Source organism: Carassius carassius, chromosome 18, assembly GCF_963082965.1.
Source record: "Carassius carassius chromosome 18, fCarCar2.1, whole genome shotgun sequence".
Taxonomy (NCBI): Eukaryota; Metazoa; Chordata; class Actinopteri; order Cypriniformes; family Cyprinidae; genus Carassius; species Carassius carassius.
Window position 1 is genome coordinate 10,633,686 of NC_081772.1, and position 15,271 is coordinate 10,648,956.

General features: G+C 36.5%; 2 protein-coding genes across 5 annotated transcripts in view; one reads left to right on the top strand and one right to left on the bottom strand.

Annotated features, from left to right (window-relative positions):
- LOC132092352 (sialomucin core protein 24-like) overlaps window positions 1–6,543 on the bottom strand; it is a 15,010-nt gene extending 8,467 nt beyond the window's left edge. Inside the window, exons 1-2 of the mRNA XM_059498540.1 lie at window positions 6,349–6,543; window positions 4,668–4,739 (exon numbers count right to left, since the gene is read on the bottom strand). Coding sequence (XP_059354523.1) covers window positions 4,668–4,739; window positions 6,349–6,424 — 148 coding nt within the window. The 5' untranslated portion in view covers window positions 6,425–6,543. The remainder of the gene's footprint in view (window positions 1–4,667; window positions 4,740–6,348) is intronic.
- Window positions 6,544–9,733: 3,190 nt separating this feature from the next.
- Window positions 9,734–15,271, top strand: part of LOC132092353 (metabotropic glutamate receptor 1-like) — a 30,888-nt gene continuing 25,350 nt past the window's right edge. Inside the window, exons 1-2 of one of the 4 annotated variants that reach the window (XM_059498544.1) lie at window positions 9,734–9,916; window positions 11,338–12,194. In XM_059498544.1, the coding sequence (XP_059354527.1) occupies window positions 11,459–12,194 (736 nt within the window). In that variant the 5' untranslated portion in view covers window positions 9,734–9,916; window positions 11,338–11,458. Of the gene's footprint in view, window positions 9,917–9,969; window positions 10,353–11,337; window positions 12,195–15,271 lie in introns of those variants that run through there. The other 3 variants (XM_059498541.1, XM_059498542.1, XM_059498543.1) reach the window with 3 other exon arrangements.

Consider the following 15,271-nt stretch of genomic DNA (forward strand, 5'->3'; position numbering starts at 1 on the left):
TTGACTTACAAAAAGGTTTTAGACCCAGAAATAAGAGGAACTGACAGTGTGTCATATATTTATATAAGAAAGAGATAATAAAAAATAGGAGTAGAAGGAATCAAGAAAGACTCTCCTGAAACCTCTGTGTCACAATCAGCTGGTTTCCATTTAGAGTATCCTCCCGTCACACATGAATAGCATTGTGCGCAAATGCGACAGACAGCTCAGTGCAGAAATTCCTACTGATAGCAATAATTAAATTTTTACACATTGTTTCGTAATCCACTTTACCAACACTGTTGTCTTCCTCATTTTTTGTCGTTGACTTAAGTTCACAAACCCTGAGTCACGACAGACTAATTCACTGTGTGTATGCACATATATGTGCTTAAAGCCTTGTCACACAGAAAACATAATCATCAATTACTTCATGACTTAAAATTATTTAGAAATAAAATACTTTTAAAATATAGATAAAATTTAGAATGTAGAAATTCAAATCATGCTAAATAAATACTTCTCAATACATACAGCATGTGTGAAGATATACAAAATTATAAATAAAATAATATTACATACATTACTAGATATCAAATAGGTTCAAGCTAGGTTCTCAAGGTTTGAGAAATAATGTTGTCTAGGCCTGTATAAAAGACATTTGGCTGCTACAACTTGCTGTTTTGTGACTCTACAATACATTGAGTCAACCATAACAGACTTTTTTTTCCCCAATAGGAGTGACCTGAACTGAACCCAGATGGGCTTTGAGTATTTTATGTCAAAAGAAGAGTTTCTCTGTGAACTGAGCCTCAAGAAAAAGCCTTAACAGGTTGGTTAAACTAGTGTTGTCACGGTACCAAAATTTCAGTAGCCTATTCGGTACCGATACCAGTGAAAATCCACGGTTCTCGGTACCAATTTAGGTACCAGAGCAAAACACAAAAATATGCTAATTAAAAAAATTAATTAAAAAAATCAATCAAAATAAAACCAATGCCATTCTTTATACTTATTTACAATTATGTTTAAAGTTTTACTAAAAGTAATATAATTATGAAAAAAAGTAAACAAGTTTCACCCAAATTTAACTTAATGAAATTTAAACATTTTATTTTTTGGTAAATAAAGAGATTTGCTATTAAAATTAAAACATGGAAGAAATAGTGTGATTTATTTCTTTAAAAAGTTTTAATAATTTTTTCAACATTAGTAGCAGTATCACATACATTCTACTAAATAATAGTAATATTTCTACACTGTAAAAAATGACTGATTTTAATGGTAAAAAACTGTGAAAATGCTACAGTACAAACCTGTTAAATGGTTAACGGTAATTTCCTGTAAAATCTTAAACTGATGTTCCCAGAATTCTCTGCGTTGCATTTCAAATTTTGCTTGAATTTTATGTTTTTCTTTGAAATAACTATGTTTCTTCCTGTTTTTTTTCTTTTCTGTTATGTTTATAAGGGTTGTATGTTACCTACAATGTTGTTAAATGAATGTTTATTGCATATTTCAGTTTAATGAATCTCACCATTATGGTGTTTAGTGCTTGTGTGAATGACACTGTGCACCTTCTATGTATCTTATGGTTTAAAAGGTTTGTGATGGGCTTTGTTTCATCACGTGACTTTCTCATCACCGCCTGCTTCTGGTGGTTACCCGTGTATTACAATTGTACAAAACAGATTTCAGTACTTCAATAAGTTGGTATATTAATATTATATCAGTTAAATTACGGTATTAAACTGTTCATTTAAGGTAAAACCGTTACACCTAAAACGGTGTTACCGTATTTTTTACGGTATAATTCTGGCAACCACAGCTGCCATTTTTCTATTGTATATTTTACAGATTTTTTTTTACAGTGTCGCACAATGTCTTTATGTAGAAATGAACTTATTTTGATGGGTTACTGTGAATACCTTTAAACTGACACTGGTTTTACTAAAATGAAACGTTAAAATGCTTATGAAGTGACTCAAAACAGTTCTGGTGATGTAGTTTATGTATTTATGTCCACATTGAGATGGCAAATGCTGAAATTACTGCAAGCCTCACGCGCTTCAGTCTATGTAGTAAACAAACCTGCACGCCATGCCATTCATTCATTCATTCACACAGAGACCCGCAGAACATGCAGGATTCATATTTCAACCAACTTTTGCGGCTTAACATTTACAGATATTGGTCCATATGGAGATTTGATTTGATTAATTTATGCTAACTTTGACAAATTCCGTGACTGTCCATATTAAAATGTAAGTTTCATTTGCGGAAATCTTAGCGCTGTATGCGTCAAGAACCAGGTTGACCAGGTACTTGGTACCACCGGTACTTAAAGAAACCTGGTACCGACTTGCTACCGAAGTACCGGGTCTTTTGACAACACTAGGTTAAACTATAGATAGGTGTTTGGAAATACATCAAGTTCTTCATGGCCTCAAAACAGCAAACACTGAGAAAAGAAATGTCACATGCTTTTGTGAAAGGTACAACTCTCATGTTGAAATTCCATACTATGACAACACCCAGATGTTTTCAATTCCTTGCTTTCTGAATAAGTGCTTCACTAGCAAAAATGTCCATGCATTTCACACCGCATCTCAGCCCTCAGCAGTTCATATGGCCGGCAAAACAAATTCAGCTGCACAGTCTCAAGTAAAGATTGAAGGCAAATGCATACATGTTCATTACTTTAAAAGGACTACACAAGCACTTTCTAGAGCAATCAGATGAATGAATATGATGCCAACCGGTCTAATCTGGCTTTCACCGATTAGACCGCAAAACCTGCCATTGAGATTCTATTCTTAACAGAACAGAGTGAACATCTGTGCCTCTGTCTCAGTACATGAGTACCAATGAGGAAAAACCCTATATACACACACACATACAGATTCTATGAATATGTGTGGAACAAATCTGTAAGGGAATCACTACATACATCAATCTACACAGCATGCTTACACATTATGATTATATCAGCCAAAGTTAACAAACAGGTATTAATACCTAATGCAACTGATGTAGTTAAACGTTTAAATATTTGTTTTGCAAACATTGTACTAGGTTGTCTCATCTTCCTCCTACACCCACACAGAGCCGTACAGTACATCAATAATTCAAATTAGCATATTTACAGCTCATGTCACAGCACGCTGATTTAGCCTGAACATTGTTTTAAACAGGCCTTTACAGAAACGTATTCAAAAAAAAAGAAAAAAAGTGTCCTAAAACAGAACACCAGCACTGACCCCATATTTTCTACATAGACACAATAAGAAATACTCTCAGCTATTTACAAATCTATTTCTAATAATCTAAAGACCTGTTTATACTACCCACTATTCTGCACTACAGCAGGAAAGACCCAGATATTTCCAGTAAGTTGTATCACTGAATCGGTGTAAACCGATCGCGTCATCTCTGGGGAGCTGATAGCACAATGCTAACGCTACTGGCTTTGTTACAGCGGGAGGTGCGGTTACAGATTTTACACCTGCTCAGGCCAGTCAGACCACTTCTCCTTGCTGTCAAGCATACTCTCGTACTTAGAGACACAACACAGACTCTCTAAATGTGGAGAATGACAGCTGACATTTAATTTAAGATCGAGAACAAAACCTGTGAAAGAACGAAGGAAGTGGTTTATAACTGTATTGTTGTTGACAGTGTAATATAATCTCTTTAACTACTAACCAGAAGACAGATTTCAAAATAAATGAAAAGTAATTAAATAAATTACACAAAAACAAACAACAAACTCAAACGCTAATTACATTCTAAATATTAAAACACATGTTATAATGCTTCAGTGATACAAAACTATAAATCACGCTTTACCAATTTATATACCTATTTTTATGTTTCGGCCCTATATCTCATGCATGCCATAGCAAGTGTGTGTGCACTTGGGTTAAATGGAGAGGAAAAATGTTCAAGTAGGTTAGTGGTTAACCATACTTGGCCTACGTGTCACATTGTCACTTGAGTAAAGAGAAAAACAAAAAAAAAAACACGAGAGTTAAGGTGGCTTTAATTTTATTTAAAACAAGATATCAGACATATTTCATTATTATTTACTAATTTCTACTAAAATTTGAATTTTCCACTCCTTTTACCCACGATACGGACACCTTCTTTCTGCTTACATGCGCTCCCATTTTTTTTTCTGAAGGGCCTCGAGCACCATAGCAACAGTGTGTGCGTTTCATTAGTATGTTTACTCTCTATGATTCATAACACGTCATCCATCAGCAAAGAGGCATGGAGAAGGACTGCAGGGATAAAAGGGCAGTTACTTCAGGCTCACAGTGACCGAAGCCAGCAGTCAATGAACCGGCTAACACACAAACCCTGGTTTACAATAATCTATTATTTCTACACCACATTAGGAATGCTTTCGTAAGTTACAGGATCTGTGTTAAGAAGCATCAATGTGTAAACCCATGCTAATCTGAGACGAGTTGGATCACTGTGACTAATAAGTCAGGTGAAGCATGTGTGCATCATACCAAATAGATCAAAATGTTGCCTTGGAAAAATATATAGTAAAAGCTTAACAGAAAAATGTGCGTATAACCAAGGGTCATTCATATACATCTATATATGTATGTATACTCTTTGAGAACAGCTGATTGTTGTCATATGAGCTTTGAATTTGACATGGAGGAGGGACTGACCTGAGCAGTTCATCCACCGGCAGTGAGTCACATTCCCACATGAATCACAACCCAATGAACCACAGTCTTCATCTGTAAAAGAAACCACCCATTAAATAACATATCTTGCATGCCTAAAAAAATATCATTGAGAATTCCAGCAAGCATGTCATATTCAAGCAACACATTGGCATTGGGTTTCTTGTATTGTTGACCTAGATACGTTGCCACAGTTTGTGTCAGTGTTATCTCTCGGTCTTTTATCCGGAAAACAAGGAACACTGAGTAACCACAAAATAGGCTATTACAATTAGTTAAACATTCTCTAAGTCTCTCTAGCTGAAAGATAACGGAGCCATGCCCACTATATGCCAATCTAGAATCTTTTTTCCCTAGTATATCAACACATTTATTGTGTAGATGAGGAGTGGCTGAACAGAAAACTGGCAAGAGGACAAATGAATCTTGTGACCAAGTGAACATGATCTGATGTCTCTGGCAAATCACGCACAAACCCAGGTCATTTAAAAACATAGTGACAAGCTGATGTGAAATGGAAGGGACAGCAGATCTTTTTTTCTTCATATTGTGAGTTGTAACAAACACAAAAGAAAGCCCTGTCTACGTCTCCAGAAAGAAACCTGTCATTTACACCAGAAGGTCCAGTTATGATATTTTGAGCCCGAGTGCCTTTTTCCCAACACACACAGAGAGAGAGAGAGAGAGAGAGAGAGAGCGATAGAGAGAGAGAGAATTCTCTGGTTTATTTTACAGCCCAACATGTGATTTTCTGGATAAATATAGATCTTAATGGAGGCAGAGCCACAAGACAACAATATAGAAACATTGATGTTTTGTATTACATAACAGCGGCAAGCCAACGATCACTGCGAGACACAGGATAGTCTAAGTGATTAATTAGTTCATAACCTAACGTTTACCAGTTTGAGTTCAGTACTGGGCAAAATCGAAAATACAGATTAAAAAAACAATCGGAACCTGCGTTTAACAATATTAATATTAAAACTAAGTTTCGGAATCAATAGCCGGTCATTTAGAATGATTCATTCAAAAATACCGAAAAAGAAGGTTTTAGTTCTCGAACCTTCCTTCGTCGGTGTGGAAGGAGCGACGTGGATTCCCGTAACTACACCACAACTTAATCTGTAGCGCAAAACATACAGCACGACAGGGTGACCCTTAAGAATCAGGTATTTTGGTTGAATCAAACACATACAAAGCGACGAAAGTAGTTCGATTCCTGAATAAACGACTCTTGGGAACCGGCTCTTTTTAGTTGAATAAAACATGCAGGGTGGTCAGTGTAGTCACATTACCGTGCGAATGATTCTTAAAAGTCGGTAAAATTGTAAAAAAAAAAAAAAAATACATTATTATACATATAGCCTACTTTAAAAAAAACGAATTTATTTCTTAAGAGTGTTATCCGTTCTTTTGAAATCTGAATTACCTCGTCATTTGGCAACAGAGTGTCTTTGGCAGTTGATGTAATACGAGCTGATCATTACCCAACATTTATTCCTCAAAAGTACGAAAAAAGAATACTTAATGGAACCGGAATCGAAACCACTCCTAATTAAAAATCACATTTAAGGTGTAGCAGATGGCGTGGTAGAGGTATGCGTTGTGCTAACATGACTCGCTGCTTCACTGTTACATTTGAGATGATAAATCCACTCACCCTGCGCAAATCCCTGGCTTGTCAACGATCCGAGGAGGGCTAGTAATGTTGTCACGAAGAAAAGTCTCCAAAACATGGTGTCTAATTGGTTTATTCAAAGTCCCCGTTCTGGCGTTCAGGTCGAGCTGTCTGCAATCTCACTTTAGCGCTGCTGCTGTGTGGATGTGGCTGCGCTTCCTGCTTTCTGAATCACGTGACTGGTTCTTTTCATCATTGGATACCAAATGTGGCTTAAACCCGTGAGTCAACAGCTTTCCTGCAGGGGGCGCTTGGCGGCTCAGAAAGATAAGTCTCCCATTGGGCAGCAATTAAACAGAAACCTGCACCAGCAAACAGTCGTGATTGGCTCATCCTGACGGACGCCGAGAAAAGTAACGTGTACCACGTGGTAACACAGTGCTACTTTAACCGCATTCTAGGTGATATTTTACACTCGAAATGACACTGTGAAACTTTAATATAATTTTAATTGAAAACACGCATAGGAAAAGTTTAAATATGAAGAATATTATTTAGACCTCATCATATCTAACAATTTGGGCCCCGCTAAGCCCCGCCTCATTCGTATCGCGCTGATACCTATTTCCACTCTCTTATTTCCACGTGTTTGCCTCACACTTCCTTCAAATGTTGCCATAATGTATAAAAATAAAGCTCAGTCGGCGAAACCATGTAATATTTGTTTGGCACATTAAAATTTGTAGAGCGACATTTTCACCCACTAAAGTAGCCTACTTTTATCTTATTAGCCAGCCCCCCAATAAAATACCGTGGAGTAATTTAAATGGCATGCACACAGGTCCATATCTACAGTTTATTTCGCAACGATATTTAGGGAGCAAACAACCAATCTCTGATTTTTGAGAAATAAGACAGCTTTGTACAGAACTTCACATGCCTTTAGTTTGAAGAAGGCTACAGTTCTAGATGCCATAACTCTACGTACCAAAACTCAAATATGTGATATGCAAAATATGTTTATTCGATTTTTGAAGCAATTCTGTTATTTCAATAGATTCATTTATTTTTATAAAAGCTTTGACAATTTTTTTTGTATCTGACCGTGTTGGCCCATACTGAGTGGCAGACAAGAAAAAGAAACCTTTTCTGAGAAACAGAAGCAGGCGACCGCCTCTGACCATATCGAAGAGATTAATTCAAAATAATTCCTTGTATTGTGTCAGTTTACAGGATTTTATATTCAAGCCCTCACGAATAAGTGCAGTGAAACTATTAAAATAATATTTTTTTTTGTTAAAATATTTACTATGCATTGATATTCCACCAGCAGCAACTGCAGTTAAAAATAAAATAAAATAAAATTATTTGTCAGAACTGGTAAACTATTAATTTAGTTTATAACCTGGCAGATATAGGATCATGAACTCTTGCTATGCTGCCACCCAGTGGACGAGACCATTAAACTAAAAACTCTGTTGACACGAAACCAAGTGTTAAACCTTTTAAACGTAGTGTCCAGATAACGTATTAAATGGAAAACACTAAAATTGATATGCACATAACATAGCAAAAAGTATAAATACAAAAATATAACTGGACAAAAATATTCTGCAAATCTTTTTTTGTGTTCACATTTCAAAATACAGAAACAATACATTGATATTTCAAAATGTTCAACATTTTGACAAATATATCCATATAAGGTAAAAGAGCAGGGCTAAACTGAAAAAGAATAATAAAATAAAAAACGAAAACCAAATGTAATGTTAAACCTGAAAGTGTCATGTTGAAATAGATAGATAGATAGATAGATAGATAGATAGATAGATAGACAGACAGACAGACAGACAGACAGACAGACAGACAGATAGATAGATAGATAGATAGATAGATAGATAGATAGATAGATAGATAGATAGATAGATAGATAGATAGATAGATAGATAGATAGATAGATAGATAGATAGATAGATAGATAGATAGATAGATAGATAGATAGATAGATAGATGGATAGATAGATAGATAGATCATGACCAGTATGACCAGCTTAAACCAGCTCAAACCAGCAGCCATGCTTCCAAACATACAGCATATGCCTTTTTTTCAAGAGGATGTTATGATCTTGGCTTATAAAAAATAAAAATACACAGAAAAACAACATAAAACAAAACGTAATGGGTGGGAAATTTCTACCTTGACTTCACAATACGTAATTTTATTAACTGTATTGTAATATCAATCTTACATCACCAGAGAGCAGCATTGTAATAAATATCGAACGGCGATTTATTTCTTAGGACAATCCAATTGTGACATAGCTTTTTATACTTTACAATTGCTTAACTGCCTGGAAATCAGTATCAGTATTTAGCCCTGAAAAATGTTGCCATTAGATGCATTGGCACAGCCTAAACCTATAGTCTGTAATTAAACATGGTCAAGTCTAGATACACTAGAACAGTGGTTCCCAATCCTGGTCCTGGAGAAGCCCCAACACTGCACATTTTAGATGTCTCCCTATTCAAACACACCTGATTCAACTCATCAGCTCATTTAGTGAAGACTCCAGGACAGGGGTACGCAAGTTCGGTCCTGGAGAGCCGCAGTCCTGCAGAGTTCGGCTCCAACCCTGAAAAAACCCTCACCTCCCTATAGATTTATTAATCCTGAAGACATTGATGAGCTTGTTCAGGTGTGTTTGATTAGGGTTGAAGCTGGACTCTGCAGGACTGCGGCTCTCTATGACCGAACTTACCTACCCCTGCTCCAAGACCTCAAATGTGTGCGTCATATAAGAGAGACACCAAAAGCGTGCAGTGTCGAGGGTTCTCCAGGACCAAGACTGGGAACCACTGCACTAGAAGCGTCGTTCTGTCAGCAGATGGCGCTGTATACTTTCACATGCAATTCTCTATCATACTGCAATTACTAGGCTTAATCTTTCTGAATAGAATGTAGAGAAAAATCAGCCAGTCATGTTGCTTCACATGAGATCCATATCGCAATATATAGCCTATGTCTAGTGTTCCTTTGTCCACTTTTCTAAAATCCTTATTAGTAATTATATATATATATATTTTTTTTTCACAGAGTTTGCGAGTTTGCAATTTTTCAAATGAATCCGAGTTCCTAATTTCACATAATTTCCCTAATTTTCACTAACCAGCAGACATCGCATTATACTAAGGTACCCACAACAACTGAAGCCTGCTCGATTGTTTTCCGTTTGGGATCTTTGTGGTCTTTACTTAAATATAATTAGTCATTATTTATCACTTTTTAAACTTATTAAAGATTTTTAGATATATATAACATGTTTATCACAAAAATAATGTTTTGTAAAAGAAAAAATGACATTTAGTTATCAATCACTCCAGTGCCATTTGATGTTTACATTCACATCAGTAGGCTACTTATTTGACGACTTGAACTGACAAGACAACCACCAAGTCTAGTGGGTCCGCCCACTAACATTATCAAAATGTTAGAGAGAGGGAGGGAGAGAGAGATCATCTGGCTGGGCTATACACTGATAACTGAAAGTAGCTATATCATCAGTCCAGCAGCTGTCTCATAATGAGGTAAAGCGATGTCTCATTGACTCAGGTGCGTATACGATCGAAATCCTGTGCAGATGTTTTTGTTGTTGTTTGTATTTCCTGGTGACTGCAGGTACAGAAAGATGTGCGGCAATGTCAGTCAATGAGAGTACAGGAGGCAGTGAATCGTAATTATGGCTCATTTGTCATTGAGATTTTTGTGAGATGAGCGCAACTGATCTCTGTCTGAAAACAAGTATATTTAGTCGCACTGGGTTTTAAGGGTCAAACAGTACCTGGGGTTTTGTGTTCAACCACATTGCTTCCAGTAGTTGTGCTTTGGCTACAAAGGCGCGTCTTGTTGTTTCTTTCACTGTCTTTTATACGGTTGGTTGTCTGCGCTGTCCGCGGTGCTGAAATCGTCCCTGCAAGGACAAAAAACGACGACCTCGCCATCAAACCGTGAATGATGTTCACTCTGTCATCATATGTTTCTTCGACCAGTGAGTCTCTCGTTCGCCAGTTATTTAGTAAACACTGAATAATGACGTACGTTTGTCTCCTTAGTAAACGGAAAGCTTCTGAAGTGTCATCTAACAGAGACCGACGCGTATTTTGTATTACGCATTTTGATTTTTGGAGGTAACTTCAATATAATGTTCTGGCATTTTGTCTGCAACTAAAATTAGTTTGTAAAAAGTTTGTGTAATCATTAAAGTATGCAAATGAATGTCAAATAGTTTAGAAAGGGTGTTGTTGTTACAATTGACCTCATTAGGTGAGCTAACAACAAAAATGTTTAATATTTTATGCACTTTTTTGGGGTATCAAATGTGCTTGTTCAAATAATTGTTATGCCACCCACCCCTTATTATCTTAAATAGTAGGCCTAGTAGTTGAATATTTTAATTCGCAAAGGCAAATAAAATTATAAAACAAATGTAAAACGCATAAAACATTTGCTAAAAGCATAACAGACACTGGCCTATACACTGTCCTATTTTGTGCAATATTTTGGGGAAAAATAAATGGAAAGTTTTACAACCTTCAGACGTAGGGTTTCTAGTTTTAGACTGATGAAAAGCATGTGTGGATTTTATGTCACATTAAACGAAAACTGATGATATACCACTTCTGTGATCGATCACACTGGGATTCTAAATAAAGCATGGTCTTTTAACCTTTTTATATCCCATTTTATTTGTCCTATAAATCTTTTATATTTTATTTTAAATCTTACAATGGTCATCTCAGTATTTATGCTGGTCGTTTCACCCCTTAGGCATAGTGATTTTACCCCTGTAGCTCATTTATAATTGGTTAAACTGTTAACAAATCAACCAGTCTAACAGCGCTCTCTTTCATGGTGTTAAATGATGCGCCCTTTTCCATATTTGCACTGAACTTTAATGGATGCATTCTTTAAAAATGATTTTTATAATAGATGCACTTGTCTTCTCTAAGTAACTCTGTGTTATGTTTTCTCAGCAGGTGTCAGGCCGCATTCCTGTTGTCTCACGTGCGCATCATGATCCCTTAATTGAATCTAGGACTGCAGAGAAACGAGCACCGCGGGCACGAGCAGCTCTCACGCTATGCCCGTCACATAATGTGGAACATGGCACGCTTAAAGATGACATGTGTCTCGTGCAGACACTTTCTACTGTTCCTATGTCTGTTTCTACCGACACTCTCATCTCATGCACTTGGGAACATACACAAGCGTTCGGCGGTCCAGCGCGCGGCGGCCCGGTCTGTCGCCCGCATGGATGGCGACGTGATCATCGGCGCGCTGTTCTCCGTGCACCACCAGCCGTCCGCCGAGCGTGTGGCCGACAGAAAATGTGGGGACGTGCGCGAGCAATACGGCATCCAACGAGTGGAAGCGATGTTTTATACGCTGGACCGTATCAACGCCGACCAGAACCTGCTGCCCAACATCACCTTGGGCTGCGAGATCCGGGACTCATGCTGGCACTCTTCAGTGGCTCTAGAGCAAAGCATCGAGTTCATCCGAGACTCCCTCATCTCTATTCGGGACGACAAAGACGGATCTAAGTGGTGCATCGACGGGACGCCTTTCAACCAGCCTCCTCCCACCAAGAAGCCCATCGCAGGAGTCATAGGTCCTGGCTCCAGCTCGGTGGCCATCCAGGTGCAGAATCTCCTCCAGCTGTTTAACATCCCCCAGATCGCTTATTCGGCCACCAGCATAGACCTGAGCGACAAAACTCTCTTCAAATACTTCCTCCGTGTTGTGCCCTCTGACACGCTGCAGGCGCGCGCCATGCTCGACATAGTCAAGCATTATAACTGGACTTACGTGTCTGCTGTTCACACTGAGGGTAAGTCACTAAGTCACACGTTCTAACTGTTTCTTTTATTAGATGTATAAGACCTTTAATAAACTTTTCTAAACAATGTAAAAGCCTGTCGTGTGAATACAGGTAACCTATATGTTTTGCACTGAGTAGGATATTAATTAAAACAAGTTTTATTTTATTTTAATTTTAATTTAATTACATTTTTTGGCTCACTGACTCAAACCTCTATATAATATTCACATATTTGTTTGTCCAAAATGGTTGTATAGTTTAGAAATGATCCCTAAACTTTGCAAATTAATGAATTAATGTGAGAAGGTGTCTTGTTAAGGAGGCAGGGGAGTGTTTTAGCACTTTTGTGCTTGTGTTTTTTAACACTTAAAAAAAGTCTGTAACTCAAAGTAGTATAGAGATATATATCTTATTCAAAAATTGTGTAAATGCCAAGTACAAAGACTACTGAAGTTCTGTACAGTCTTTAAATGATGGATAAATGGGAAAACTAGGTAAATTTTTTTGTATTGAAGTGATAGTCCACCCAAAAATAAAAATTATGTCATTTACTCCCCTTCTTGTCCTTGCAGAACACAAAAGAAGGTATTTTGAAGAATATTAGTAACCAATCAGTTTGGTTCCCATTGAATTACTGTTGTATTGACAGAATCTACAATGAAAGTCAATGGGAACCGAGACCTTTTTAAAATATCTTTTTTTTTTTGTGTGTGTTCCTCAAAAGAAACAAAGTTATAAAGTGTTTAGAGCAACATAAGGGTGAGTAAATGGTGACAGATCTTTTTAGGTGGACTGTGCCATTAATTCAGGGGTGGCCACGATTCAGTTCTGGAGAGCCACAATAATCTTGCAAAGTTCAGCTCCAACCCTAATCAAACACTAAACTAAAGACAGGTGAGTTTTTATCAATGCTGGAGTAAACTCTGCAGGACTTTGGCTCTCCAGGACTGACACTGGCCACATCTGCTTTAATATGTTGTGGTCATTTAATTTCCTTTAATATACTTCAAAATCTACTTCCAATCTACTTAAAAAAATTAACATAAATGTCTTTAAAATTAACTTAAAAATATTTATTATTTCACCTATAATTGTATTTGAAACATTTTATTTCTAAACAGTATAATAAATGCACAGGGTAACTACTGTATATAACATTCAGTGAGGATGTTATGCAAATATATAGCCCATACAGTGAACCGTTATGTGCAATATTTGTGAGTCCAGTGGAAGTACATTGTTACAGCCTTCCCTGTCCGGTCAGCTGTGACTAGATTTCTATTTTTTTAAACATGGAGATCATGTTGATGTTCTGTCATTTAACATTCTTTAACATGATCACAAATCAGAACTATAAGCCAGACATAAAATCTGACTAAAAATCCAAAAACCAACTGCTATTACTGTTCATTAAGAGGGTGCTGGTATGATAGCGATTTCACCACTGTAGCTAATTTCTGATTGATTAGACTCCGTGTTATAACACTCTCTAGTTTTCCTTACTTTGACTATAGATTGACAGAATGATAAGGTTGTGCAAGTCTGATTTTGAATATAAAAGCATGAACACATAACAGACAGGATTTAAGTGTTAACATTTTTAATTAAGTGAAAACAATTGGAAAAACTGTAATTTAAAGGTAATGATTGCACCACTCTTTAAATACCTAAATGGTAATTCACTCCAAGTTGTAGTGCGAGTGGACCAAAGACCTTTTATTATTAGCATATGGAAGCATGCTTTAATGACTCAGATTCTCCATAAATAATGAGGGTGATAATGTATTTTTCCCTTCCCACAACATACACAGTTTTTGTTGCTCCCTCTAGCATTGTTGTGTGTCTCACTTTCAATTCAGTAGGTGATTTGTATATAAAATATCCAAAGGTGGAAAGCTTGTCTGTTAAACTCCACATTGAGATGATTAATGTCCTACTGGGCCACATCACTTTTTTTTCTGTGTATTAATTCTGTTCCATTATAGCTGATGGATTTCAAAGTAAATAAGGTAAAAAAAACCCCCTGCTCTTTAGGTTACTATCAGCATACTTCAGTGAATTAAACACAGTGTAACTAAGTTTTTTGTTAGTGATGTCCTCCTTGTTTCATATTAATATACTTTGACCCCTCGACATACTTCTAACAAGCATTTGTTAAAAATCTGAATATTTTATAAAGGGACAACTTTAGACAGACTTAAATAAGCAATAAAATGCTAATTCTAAATTCACTGCTCTGTTGGTTTTGGTCATAAATAATTAGTAAGATGATTTTTCCTTCTCAGTAGATACTCTGTAATGGTTTATCTGGCATGAACTAGATTCACAAACACAACATCAGCAACTCGGACATCGCTGCCTGTTGCTCATAGTAACAGTAGAGATCTTTGATTACAATAATTACACGGCCAAATATAAATTCAGTAAAATTTCTTGCCATTTTAATGGCCATATTTAAACAATTTAGAGTTCTAATGATGTAAATAATTCTGAAAAGTCTAAAGCTAAAGCCTGCTTGCTGGTTTTAACTGGTTTAAACTGGTCATCCAGCCTGGTCTTCAGTTGATTTGGCTGATATCCCAGTGTGAGCAGCTGAAAAGTGCGGGAAAAAACAAACAAAAAACAAACAAACAGCCAAATCGGCATACTAGTTATCGCCAAAACAACAGAGCAGTGAACTTTGAGTATTAGATTAAAATGTTTATTTAACATTCTCCCTGTGGTACCTCTCTTTTGTAGGATATTCATATATTTTAACTATATGTATCAAATGCTATTTAATATGACATCAGGATGACATCACTAAAATCAGACTAGCTTCCTTTTTAGCTGAACTATTTGTTTCAAAGCAGGCTCACATAATCTAACAAAGAATGAAAGGACTGAGTGTTTGGAATACAATGTTAAGTTCATTTGAAATCATTATCTTTACTAACAAGACTGATTTTTTTCATTTTTTTCAAGTCTGAGTTTTATGAAAGTAAGAAAAAAAGCTAAAATGAGACACCTTTAAAAATGACAAAGTGTTAAAACACAATGATACAAACATTGTATTGTTTTGTCAGAAAGAGAAAAAGGGAGTAAGC